This window comes from Prunus mume, linkage group LG8 (genome assembly GCF_029339155.1).
Source record: "Prunus mume cultivar Tortuosa linkage group LG8, ASM2933915v1, whole genome shotgun sequence".
Lineage (NCBI taxonomy): Eukaryota > Viridiplantae > Streptophyta > Magnoliopsida > Rosales > Rosaceae > Prunus > Prunus mume.
The window spans coordinates 11,016,986-11,029,599 of record NC_142705.1 but is presented as its reverse complement, the minus strand read 5'-3'; the positions used below and the strand labels follow the sequence as shown (position 1 = coordinate 11,029,599).

Here is a 12,614-nt window from a genome sequence, read left to right as displayed (position 1 = left end):
GGTTTGGTATTAGTTTTTATATTTAAGATTTGGTTCGGTGGAGTTATTAACTTTTGTAACCTCTTTGTCCTTTTGGGCTATAATTATGATTATGAAATTGAAGTACGACAGAAACAGAGGGAGGCAAAAGTCAAGCAAGACCAACGGAAGCTACCGGGAACCACCATGCTTCAAATCACCCCATCCCCATCCCACACGCTGAGTATTAAGTCCCTCGAAAAAGACTTCGTCACAAAAACATTACACACCACCATTCCCACTTCTAAATCCGACCTTCTAAATTCTAAAGCAACCGCGTTTTTCATTTTCTTATCCCAACCCCAACGCGGCCTTGCCGCATTCCTTGTCATACAAAATACACACGAAGCACACCAAGATTCCTAATCCCACCCATATTCCCCCCCTTATATATACCACACTTCACCTTCTCTGTCTCTCATTCTTTACTCTCTCTCTCTCTCTCTCTACCCTTTTGCTTATAATTATAATTTGATCTTTTCTCAATTCTCTCAGCCATGTCCGAGAAACAAGCTCATTTGAACGGGGCCTACTACGGCCCCTCAATCCCACCCAAATCCCAAGCCTACCACCGCCCTGGCCGTGGCAGCGACCCTCTCGGCTGCTGCTGCAGCTGCATCTTCGGTCTTATTTTCAAGCTCATTATGACCGCCGTCGTCATAGTGGGCCTGGCCTTTTTCATCTTCTGGCTCATAGTCCGCCCCAACCGCATCAAGTTCCACGTCACCGAGGCCCACCTCACCCAATTCAACTTCTCCAATGACAACACCCTCCACTACAACCTCGCCATCAACCTCACCATCCGCAACCCCAACAAGAAGATCGGGGTCTACTACGACCGCATCGAGGCCAGGGCCATCTACGAGGGCCAGAGGTTCAGCACGTACACCTCGACGACGCCCTTTTACCAAGGGCACAAGAAAACGAACGTGGTGAACCCGGTGTTCCAGGGCCAGCAGGTGATCCCAGACACGAAAGTGCTCTCCGAGTACAATGAGCAGAAGAATAGTGGGGTTTACGAGATCGACGTCAAGCTTTACCTTCGGGTTCGATTCAAGCTCGGATTGATCAAGACCGGAAAGTTCAAGCCCAGGGTTAAATGTGGGTTGAAGGTTCCATTGACTCAGAATGGAAGCTCATCAGTTGGCACTTTCGAGACTACCAAGTGTGACGTTGATTACTTCAAATCAATCTGAGCTCCACATCTCACCACTTCATATGTCTTCTTGTTGATCCAGTCTTAGATTATTTTTTTTTACTATTCTTTTGTTTTTTTGTTTTTGTGTTTGTGTTGATCCAGTCTTAGATTATACACTGCTGAGATATATGATTTCTTTTGTGGGTTTTGATACCTACTTACGTTACGCATGTTCATAAATAAAATAGTGTGTTTAGTAGTTCGCCTTTTGCTTTCTATGATGCTTATAAAATTGATACCTTCAGAAAAAGATAATAAAAGGACCACTTCAATTGGGGATGGCCTGCATTGACTAGTATGAGGGAATACCAACCATTCACTCACATTCGCTCTCACGTCAGCTGTCTCTTTGGTCACTCACGTGTCACATGGCCTAGTTTTGCTGGAAGAGAAGACAACACATTGTGGATCCAACACAGTAAGACGACTCCTTGTTTGTACCACCTTTCTGTCTTCAGGGACCGGATTGGAAAATGGGATTGATTTACAAACTTATAATTATAATATTCACATGGGATTTTTTTTCTAATTGTTTTTTAAGCCCAAAATATTAATGTAATCAAAGATCAACTTATAAATTTAACATAATGAAACAAAGATTTGAATCTTAAATAATATGTACAGGCCATGTAGGCTCTTCATAATTAATTGACATACAACTTGAGGTTTTCATACCAGAGTTATTTACACTACTACCTCCTGAGGTTTTCAACATTTCATAAAATCCCTTTAGATTTTAGAAATTACACAAACACTCTATGAGGTTTTAAATTGTTTTCACAAAACTCATTTTTATTGATTTTTCATCCAAAAATTGATGATTTTATACCAAAAAAAATTCTCCAAATGACAAAGTTAGCCTTTGAGATTAGATTGCATATACTTCATTAAGGTTAATTTTATAATTTGTATAAGGTTTTTTTCAATGAAATCATCAATTTTTGGACAAATAATCAATGAAAATGGATTCTGTGAAAACAAACTGAAACATCAGGGTTGTTTGTGTAATTTTTAAGACCTGAAGGAATCTTTTGAAAACACAAAAAACCTTAAGAGGTATTAGTGTAAATTTATATAGTGTCATTGGCGACGTTGCTTAATTACAACTCCGTAACGTGGTTTGGTGGCACTCACTTTTCAGAACAGTTGTAATTGGTGACTCCTTCAACGGCAATAACGTGTAGTAACTGGCAAAGAATGTGAAAAGCCGTTTGAAATCTTCACCCTCCTTATTGAATATTGAGGAACAATTTTCTGCTGCTATCACATTCATATTGGTCAACTTGCCTCTATGTCACATTGTTTGGTTCAATATAAATAAATAAAACAAAGTGTTAGCCAACGTGGCCTTAGCTCAGTGGTAGAGTTGTTGGCATACATGCTATTGGTCTGTGTTTTGATCCTCCATGGCATCAGTGGCGGACTTAGACTTTCGTTCATCTGGGGGCTTAAAAAAAATCCAACAGATATATAGCTAAACAAAAAATATTTCTAATTCAGTATATTAATAGCATTGTCCAATAAGTAAATTTACAATTGTCCTCGAAGACTTTTCATATTATGAAAACATTGCATAATAAGCTCATTATCAATACTATTAAATATGTCTTTTTCAAGATATACTACCAAGCAATCATTCATTATGTGAGTGCTTATGGAAAACATTTTCAATTAATATGTTGTTTTTCATTCATTAAGGCTTGACATGTTTTCAGAGCTTGGTTATGGGAACTGTTGGGACCTCCAACATGAACTTGAAATCTTTCATTTTTCTTCCAATTCGAAAAACTTGTACCAACAAATGAGTCACCTCAAGCTTTCTCTCCCAAATTTGTTTTAAAAATGTAACAACCTAAGCAAAATACAGCATCTTCTTTGATGCTATATTCCAACCAATAAGGGAATTCATCAAACCATGCTGGGTTGAATTGTCTTGACTCTTTTCTAATTTTTGTTTATAGGAAAATCATGATTTCTAGGCTAACAAGGCCTTTTTGTAAGTAAGCTCTTCTAATTTCATCTCGAATATTCAGATTGTAATCTAAAATCCAAGTTCGTAAACCAGAATCAAAATGAAGATATGACATATTGATTTCTATGCGACTTTGCTTTGAACTATCATCACTTCTCCCAATAGGTCGTGACAATTCCAACTCAGATTTTCTTTTAAAATCTTTTTCCATAACTGTCATAAATAGTTCTCCACCAAATTACAGAATGAGTGAACTTGGGAGATCTCTATTCTTCTTTTATAACATAGGGTTTTTCATTTTTAATATAAGCTTTGGGCTTAAAGTGTATGTATTGGATGAGACATGTGGCGGCTCCACCTAAGAAGGACCTACAAATAATTTTAAAAAATGTGAGTTTGGGTGGGATTAAATGGCTGAAATGTTTTTGTAAGTGTGGGCAAGTGCCCACAGTTGTCCTTCATTGGGTCCGCCAATGCATGGCATCATATGCATGTGAAAATATCAAGAGTTAAGCAGCATTGGGGGAACATAAAAATAGTGAAACCTTTTCCTCAAAAGACAAAATAAATCAGAAGATGGTGATATTGATGTTGAAATGAAGGGTATAATAATGTACACATTACATACTTGTGCCTTAAGGAAATAATACTAAAGTTAGCTAAGTTTTCTATTTTTTTATTTTTTATTTTAGTGACCAAATGATTTTGGGGGTGACATGACAATATGTTCCTTTTTAAAACATATAAGTGATAGACTAAACTACAAGGGGGAAGAGGGGGACATAGGGCTTTTCACACACACACATTACCATTTTGTTATGAGGGTTCGAACTTTAGATCATTAATATGCAAATCAAGATCTTTTTTATTTGCAACAATATGTTCTTAAAACTAAGCAAACACTAAACATCTAAACCCAACGCTACTGAGCAACGGATGAGCCCAAATACCCCTGGTTGCCCGGAACCCAAACTATTCATGAGGGTGGAACAAAAATGCAGGAAATAAGACCACCCATTTTATCCCATATCCAACCATGCGGTGGGAAAAGCCCAAATCATTGTTCTTCAATCTTGCTCAAATCAAACTATGACTAGGCCCAAAATGCAAAATAAACTTAGCCGAAAGAGTAAATATGGTATTTAGGAACACTTAATTAAAATCTATTTCAAAGAGAAGTCACATTTTCATCAAATTAATCATTCACAACTTCTTCAGCTATAAATTTCCTAAACATGTTGAGGTGGATGAACATTTCATCAAAGAAAAAATTGAGAACAAAATCATCTACCTACCCCTTGTGAAATCAAAAGATCAGTTAGCGGATGTCTTGACTAAGGCTATCTCCAGACGAGTGTTTCATAACTCACTTATCAAGATGGGTATTAGTGACATGTATGCACCAACTTTAGGAGGAGTGTTCACTTGAGTTAACTTAACAAATCAATGAATTTTTTTTTTTTTGGGTATAGTTGACAATTCCTGTAATATTAGGGAGATATTCTTCAATTTAATTCATATATCTTATTCCTTGTAAAGCACATATGCAAAATACTATATATCTCCTTACCGAGAAGAATAAAATCATCCAAAAATATTCAAACCATATTCATATTTTAACATACAAGTCCTTTTGCTTTAGAAACAACAAATATATAGTTTACTATGCTATTAATGGGAAAGCTTTTTGTTCGTCTTCGTAGCTTTGTCACAAAGAGCAAGTAATTCATGTATTATAACTGAAGGAGCTGATTTTCTCACTCCTGTTTTGTACATGCCAAAAAATTTGTAAATTTTGATCTGAGATGAGAGCAAAACTACAGGTATTTACACCAACGTCTATTCATTGCTTAAATAACGCATATACAGAGTCGCATACTTTTGCTTTCCATCCATTTTTGTACTAAAAAGCATCAGCAATCAATGATCACCTAAACCTCTACATTGCGATGCAACCGCATTTATTTAAAGTTAAAAAAAAATTAAAAACCAGTAAAACACCATCGTCCAATGCTGTGCTTGCTAACATCACATGGAAATATCATCTCCTGTCAAGATCATCGCTTGACCCGACAACAATCCAAGCCCAGGACTCTACCCAGCCCCACAAATTAAAACGAGCTTCTTTATCACACGCTACAAGTCTCGCGACCGGGAGAAGGCGACGGAGTATAGTACGGCGGCGAAGCACAAGGAGTCGAAAACGGCGTCGGCCCGTCGTCCACCTCTACACTCATCACCGTCACAGCTACGTCCAGCACCACCGTCGTCGCCGTCTTCACCTCTTTCTCCGAGCACGACGATTGCGTCGTCGTCTCGGCGGAGTCCAGCACCCTTCTCTCCTCCTCCTCCTCGATCGTGAACAAAACCCTTGACGACACGCCGTACAGTGCCTGCTGCCACTTGAACACTTCGTCCACGTCAACGTCGACGCTGCTGTGGTGCTGTGAGCGAGGCGGGTTTTCATGGGGCCCGATCCGGGTCTGAGACGGAGACTTCCGCCGGCGCCAGAGGAGGAAGAAGAGCTGGGCTGCTAGGGCTGCGAGAATGGCCGCAAACACTACAGTGAGCGCAGTCCCGAGCTTGCTAAGACCACCATTCATGTGTCTGTGCGTATAACTTAATGTCTGCAAGTTGTTTGTGTAAATGAATCTCTGGGCTTTTTCAGTGTTTTAAGTGAACGGGTGGTTGACCGGCAACCGGTTGTTTACAGAGAAGGTAAAGCGAAGAAATGGGTTTGAAGAGGATGGAAGGAAGTGTGGTTTAGCAGGTTGCCGGTGGATGAATGGATAAAGGTTTTGTAAAAAAGAGAGTGAGTGTGAACTAGGCGTGAAGGAAAACGATGTTTTTTCTTGGAAATGTGGGTGGGTGGGGTGAAGAAGAAGAAATGTGGACAGGATCCGAGCAAGGAAATGTGTGATGGCGTGGGAGTCGAAGGAGTGCTGAGTTGGAGTTTGCATTGAAGTTTGAATTAATTTTGGCAGTTGAGTGGGGGGGCTTATCTGGTGTTTTGTAATTTGCTACCATTTTATGATGTTGTGCAAACACCTAAAAGGCCGCGACTTCACGTTTTTTGGGATGCCAAAGGTCCTAGAACTTTAGCTCTTTAATATAGATAAAAGCAAGTAGAATTTGAAGAGCAAAATTTGTTTTTTGTTTTTAAACGATATTGGAGGATGGAGGAGTCGAATCTAGAACCTCGGATGTAAAGATAATTGTTCTTAGAGTATCTACAATCATACTCTCTATTTTTTAGTTAAATTTTAGCTAAAAACATATAAAAATTATTTTAAGAGCTCTCTATAAAATTTAAACTTCAATCATGCTCTCTAGTTTAGGGAGTCATAAATGTTATAATTCTTTTTTGATTGGTTCATCTCTATTATAAAATAAAATAAAAAATAGTTTGTATTAAATAAAGGTTTGAAATATTCGTTAAATAAAGCAGTATTAAATTATATGGAGCCACTTTGAGTCCTTTCTCTCTCCTCATATTTATGAGCTCCTAAAGGTCTCTTTATTTTAAGAGGTGGATAGAGAGCATGGTTGGAGTTGTATTTTTACAATCCCTCCCAAAAATTTATATAAAGAAGTAGTTTAGGGAGCCCATTGTAAATGCTCTTAATCACTTAAATTAAAAGCACCTTGCAAAATTTGCTTCTTCGGTGGAGATCCTTCAGAAGTATCTCAGCAATTGGTGTGAGAAATAACCACTTGGGCCTTCACATTTCAATTGATGACTGGAGTTTGCTGGAGAGCCGTGCTTGGGCTGGTTGAGCCAGACAACAAAATAGCAACCTGATATTTATTCAATTTAACCCAATTGCTCACAAATATTTTGTTCGGCTTTTTCATGCTAACTTTGTAAGAGGTTGTGAGCCCATCATCTTGGGCCTACTTCATTCCAATGCAATTGAATGGGAACAGTTCATATTCATCAACAACAGTGCTTGAAGGCAACCGACATTATTATTTTCTTCAAGTGAAATATAAATCATAGAAGATATAAAAGGATAAGAGGACACAATTATTTCTCTTATTATTATTTGTTTGTTTGGGCGAATGGAGTCTAGCTCAATGAAAAAGGACTTTGACTTACAAACAAGAGATTTCGGACTCGAACACTCATGACATCATTTGTGTGTGTGAGAGAGAGAAATTCCCCCTCCCCTCTAGTTTAGACTATCGCTTATACTCAAAAATTATTATTTGTTTGGTAAATAATTCATTGAATCTCTTGTTTTATAAGATTTGATTGGCTATAAATATTTTTTGGAAGGAAAATCAATAATTTGAGTTTTCAAAATCAGAGTGTGCTATAGTCTATATATGTATAAGAACAGTAAGCTTAGTGAAAGTGCAAGGTACTACTACATGTGTATATGTGTATGTGTAAGAAGTGTATATGCTTTTGGAAAACGACCGAACAATCATCAAAAGCATCATCATTCATCATCTCCCAAATCTAATCATAACCCACATTCTCTGGTTTATTCGCGTGTGCTTGCCCCCATCTCTTTTTGACCAAGTTCTCCATCAAAGACCACCCCACCAAAAACAAGAACAGAAAAGAAAAACCCTAAAAACTACATAAATAAAACAACATGGTCAATTGGTCATGGTGGGAGTGGTAGCCCCCCCTTCCTTTCTTCACCATAACAGAAAGAAACAGCAGCACATGAAAGTACCCCTTCTCCTTGGATCCCTCAATCTCATCACTTTCAAATGATAAAACCCAAAAAAAAGCACAAAAGCACACACAGAGTGAGTGATGATCAATACAATGACTACAGATACATATTGGTCTCTGATCTATAACATCTATATCTATGTATAGATTGAGGGTCTTTTGGATCAGAGATTTCCCTTACTTTCATGCAAAAATATTCACTCAGAAGAGAAAGAAAAGAGGAATTGGAATTGGAACAAAGACAGTGACCTTATGGAAAAGAGGCCTCTGATAGCTTCGACTCCCCTTTTCTTAAAGTCTGCGAAAGCCCTCTCACTTCTCAAGCTGTCTGTGGAAACTTTGTCTCCATGTTTAGCTCCCTTTGTCTTTTCTAGATGCCAACAACGGTCTTTCTCTTTTTGTGGGTCTCATGTAACAGTCTTGGAGGGACCTTATTGTGTCACTTGTAGCTTGTCTTTGGTTTTTCAAAATCAAGCCTCTACTTGGTACATAAATTGTCTGCTAATTAAAGACATATAGTACACCCTTCAAATTTAATAAAGTTGAAGGTGCATGAAGGGAAATAGAAATCCCTAATTACCATATATATTGTGTCGTTGGTTAGTGTTATATGGGTCAAAGTTTGGAAGAATAAACAGGAGAGTTATGTTAGAACGTGACAATCCAACTCAAAATTAATTGATAAAGGATCGAGATGTTCAACGTCTTTTGAGTACTATAATACAGGTTTTCATTCTCCAATATGGGATACTCTCTCAACAAGGCAGTATTTATCTTATGGTGATCACAAAAAGGTTTCCTTAAGTAAATGAAACATATTGGCTCTTAAAGTAAGGTATAAAACTTTATTGGCTCCAGTAAAGCTAAAAAGGATGTGCCTTAATCAGTATGTCTCTTATCCCACAAGGCTTAAAAACTGAAGTTTATTAGGCTCTCTCAGTAGGCCCTTTAGTGATGCACCACTTTACAAATTTGTGTAAGATCTGTGACAATGAATTTGAATAATAAAAACACCATCCATCAATCTTTAAGGTCTCAGTTTCTTTTTGATCATCGAGTATGTAAGGAGATGATTGGACAAGTAAGCATGACAACTTTGCTTTGATAAAAAGAGGGTTTCTATTGAGGTTCGTGGGTGAGTTTCGACCGTAGATTTTGAAAAAATCAATCATGTGCAACTGACTCTATCATTCTCCTCAATAAGAATTGTAATTCCCTTTAGAACACACTCACAGAAATTGTCGACTAATATTCAGAAACGCCAATTGGCATGCAAATCGGGGCCAGAGGGTCAAGGTTTACACCCAAGCGTAAGGATAATAAGCTTGCGCGCAGGCCCACATAAACCTTAATTCAACCCCAAAAAAAAAACCAACCAATCATCGCAATGTTTGGGCCAACCTTCATATTCTTCCATAAGCTGTGCATGAAATTAACATGCACGTCAGACTATTCAAGCTGTTAACCCTCAAGCCAAGCGAGACTTAAAATTGTATATATTTGGCTCATATTAACTAAGAAATAAATAGGATTCCATAAGAAAAATATATATAAAAACACAAACATTTGAACTGAATTCATTCAGTCTCGTCCCAATCAAAGCCTGAGCCCTTACACAGTGTCGTGTCACATAAGTACTGTACTTCTCTCTTTCTCAGACCCATGAACCATTTCTAATACCGATGTTAAATTTTTCTGTTGCACTACATTTGACAGCTTTATGTTCACTATGGTTGCGCAAGTTACCAGTGAGTTGGCAGCACAGTAACAATATATATGCTTGACGTCGTTTACACAAAAATAGTAAGCCATTGAGAATACTTGTGGTAGGCAAAGAAAGCTAAACCCTCTAATATACTACAGTAATGTTTTATTTATCACGTAATCTACTGTTAGGTTACGTAATGAGATAGATAAATACATAATTCTCAGCAATTGAATATCACGCAAATGACATGCAATCTAGCAAATGAGAAAGGCATTTTGGTGCACATTTTGCAGTCAAATTATTCTGATCCTGAAATTGGCCTAGTCCTTGGTGTAGGGAATGAACCCCAAAATGCGATCCATGTGTTTTTCAGTGGCATGACACATTGACACATATGCATAATCAATATTATTGACTTGGTCCCTTTTCATATAGACTCTCTCCCAACAGTGGAAAAAAAGTTGAACCATTTGTGTGCCGTACAAAAAAGATGCATTGCACAGGTGATCAAAGTTAGCCCAGTAAGGAAGGGTGAGAAATGGCAGGCACCCACAGCCACAAGGAGTGAAAAAGATAACAACTTTGTTTTTCAAAAGGGACACCCACTTTCTGCTATTAATTAGGACTTGTTTATTTATTAAAGATACTACTTTATCTTGCTTCCTGCTTTTGAGGGGAAAATTAGATTCCTAACACACTTACATCTTAATAAAATAATTCAGTGTGTTTATGACATGGATATCATATAGGCGATCGTAAAAGTAAATGATTGAGGACTTAGTTCACATCACATAGAGCAAATTAATTCTATATACAACAAATATCTGCTTCATTATTCACCAGATGAGGATACATATAATTGCTCAAAATAATATATAATTTATTCCAGGTGATATAATCAAACTTAATTATATTTCTTAAGGCTTAAGGATTCATCAGATATCCGGATTAATTAATTTGTTGAATAAGAACATTAGTTGCCAGATTCTGAGCCAATTTGATTTTACATGCTTCATTTATGACGTTAATACTAAACTTACACACACTACAATAATTGACAATTAAATTGAGTGAAGGGGCAGAGGATTTAGAGAAAGGCGAGCAAGATTCTTCTTAAAGTGATGTTTCTATTGAAGGTTCAAATAGAAACCCCCTTTATTCTCAGTTCTCATCACTTTATTTTTGGTCATGGACAACAAAATCAAAGGAACTAAATGTGTTGTTACCAAAAAAGAAAGTAAACGTGTTTGGAGCAAAGTTGGGTAAAGAAGAAAAATGAAAGACGGATACTGGAAACTGGTAAATGTAATGGGAAAAAAAAAGGCAGTCTAAGATGGAGGCTTCTTCCTTTCAAGTTGGGAACAAAGTAACAAAAGATAGGTGAAAAGTAAAGGAGAATATAATAAATATTTAATTAAGCTGGATTTGGTTGAAAACAAGAGAGAGAGAGAGAGAGAGAGAGAGAGAGATGGCATAGGGCATAGGGCATAGGGCCAGTCTTCTTTTGTCCACCGCATAATGCAATATGTCTCAAAAAACCCTAATCTTTTTGAAAAGCCATAAACGACAAATTCCCTACTTATGCTTATAAGGGTTTTAATTTAAAGTTGGGAAGATAATGATCTTTTGGTGATTCTAAAGTAGCAACATCTTTGAGGTTTAAAGAGGAGATGCTTATCTATGTTTTTCTTAATCCTTTCCCTTTTATTTTTATTTTTATTTTTCAACTTTTTGTTTTAGTTGCGTATTTTGAACCCTCCCAACACAACTTTCCAATGCTTTCCAAAGATGAGAATGTTGGGGTTACGAAAATCAAAGAAAGAAAAGTTATTCTTTTACAAAACGAATCACAAAGCATGAAAAGTAGTGCTCTTTTGATATCTCTTAGGGAAGATTTTACTTTAATTTTCTCTTCCAAAGTAGAAAAAGTTGCTTCTCCTTTGCACAACCCTTACGTTATGAATCATTCCTTAATCTTACTTTGTGCGTTCCCAACATTCCTTTTTCATATATCTTAATGCACTAGTGCAACTCTTTTTCTTTAATTCTATATACGTTTTAATTCATCAACTTGGTTGGTTGACAACCATTGGATACACCCCACATGAAAAATTGCTCAAAAAAAGAAAACAAGAGGAAGGAATTAGCCTTGCCTTAAAAAATAGTTTTTCCTCCTGGATCTTACACGATGGTGACTAATTCTATTAGCAAGTTACATATCATGATTCACGTGAAACTTATCTCTGAAGGTTGTCTTGATCTTAAGGCACCATACATATTTTTCTTTGCTTGCAATTTCATCTTCTTGGCTTTACATTTTAGTCTCAAAGATGCATCTTTGAATGGTTTGATTCTCGTATTTAATTGTAATTTTTTTTTTTTTTTTTGGGGGTGTTTTGGTGATATTGTGATGCAGATCACATATTCAACAGAGGTAAAACCCTTCGGTATAAATGGGTGTCGCTTTTATTAGAATCATTGATCCACACTACAATTGGTCACAATACTCTTATATTCTTCTCATAAACCACTTTGTTATTGTTGTGAAAAAATATGGGCGAGAGTTGTGGAGAGTTTTAGTTTTAGTGGTTGAGTGAATATTTACCTCTAGGATGAAGCTCAAAGTTCGAATCTCCTTTCTCTTAGCCTCCTTTGTAAAGTATCTTTTTCATTGGAACCGGAGAAATTAATGATTAACGAGTCAAGGATTCCTAACTTCTTAGAATTTATTGTTGAATGCTTTGGTATTAACTCAATGATTTCCACACATTCACACATCCTTCAAATCCCTCAACTTTCCTTAAACATTTAAAGGTAGTAATCGCTGTTATTCTGAAACCTTTTTTTTATTTTTCAAAAGCACAGGGGTGGCAACAGTTGGCATATATATTGATACCTGCATAGATGGAGTAAGTTTCCATGTTACCAAATTAAATTGCTTTGCCAGTGAAAAAAGACCAAGTAGAATAAAGTCCAAAGCAGGTTATGTTTGGCATCATGAATTCTTTATTGTTCATGTTGCTATATC

The 12,614-nt window shown here is 36.9% G+C and overlaps 2 protein-coding genes across 2 annotated transcripts; one reads left to right on the top strand and one right to left on the bottom strand.

Annotated features, from left to right (window-relative positions):
- The first annotated feature begins 281 nt into the window (after positions 1-281).
- Positions 282-1,415, top strand: LOC103341701 (NDR1/HIN1-like protein 3). Its single transcript, XM_008245235.3, has one exon. It carries the CDS (start codon positions 516-518, stop codon positions 1,212-1,214), a length of 699 nt encoding a protein of 232 aa, XP_008243457.1. The 5' UTR covers positions 282-515; the 3' UTR covers positions 1,215-1,415.
- Positions 1,416-5,014: 3,599 nt separating this feature from the next.
- LOC103341702 (uncharacterized) lies at positions 5,015-6,114 on the bottom strand. Its single transcript, XM_008245236.2, has one exon. The coding sequence runs from the start codon at positions 5,789-5,791 to the stop codon at positions 5,318-5,320; it is 474 nt and encodes a 157-aa protein (XP_008243458.1). The 5' UTR covers positions 5,792-6,114; the 3' UTR covers positions 5,015-5,317.
- Between the last annotated feature and the right edge of the window lie 6,500 nt (positions 6,115-12,614).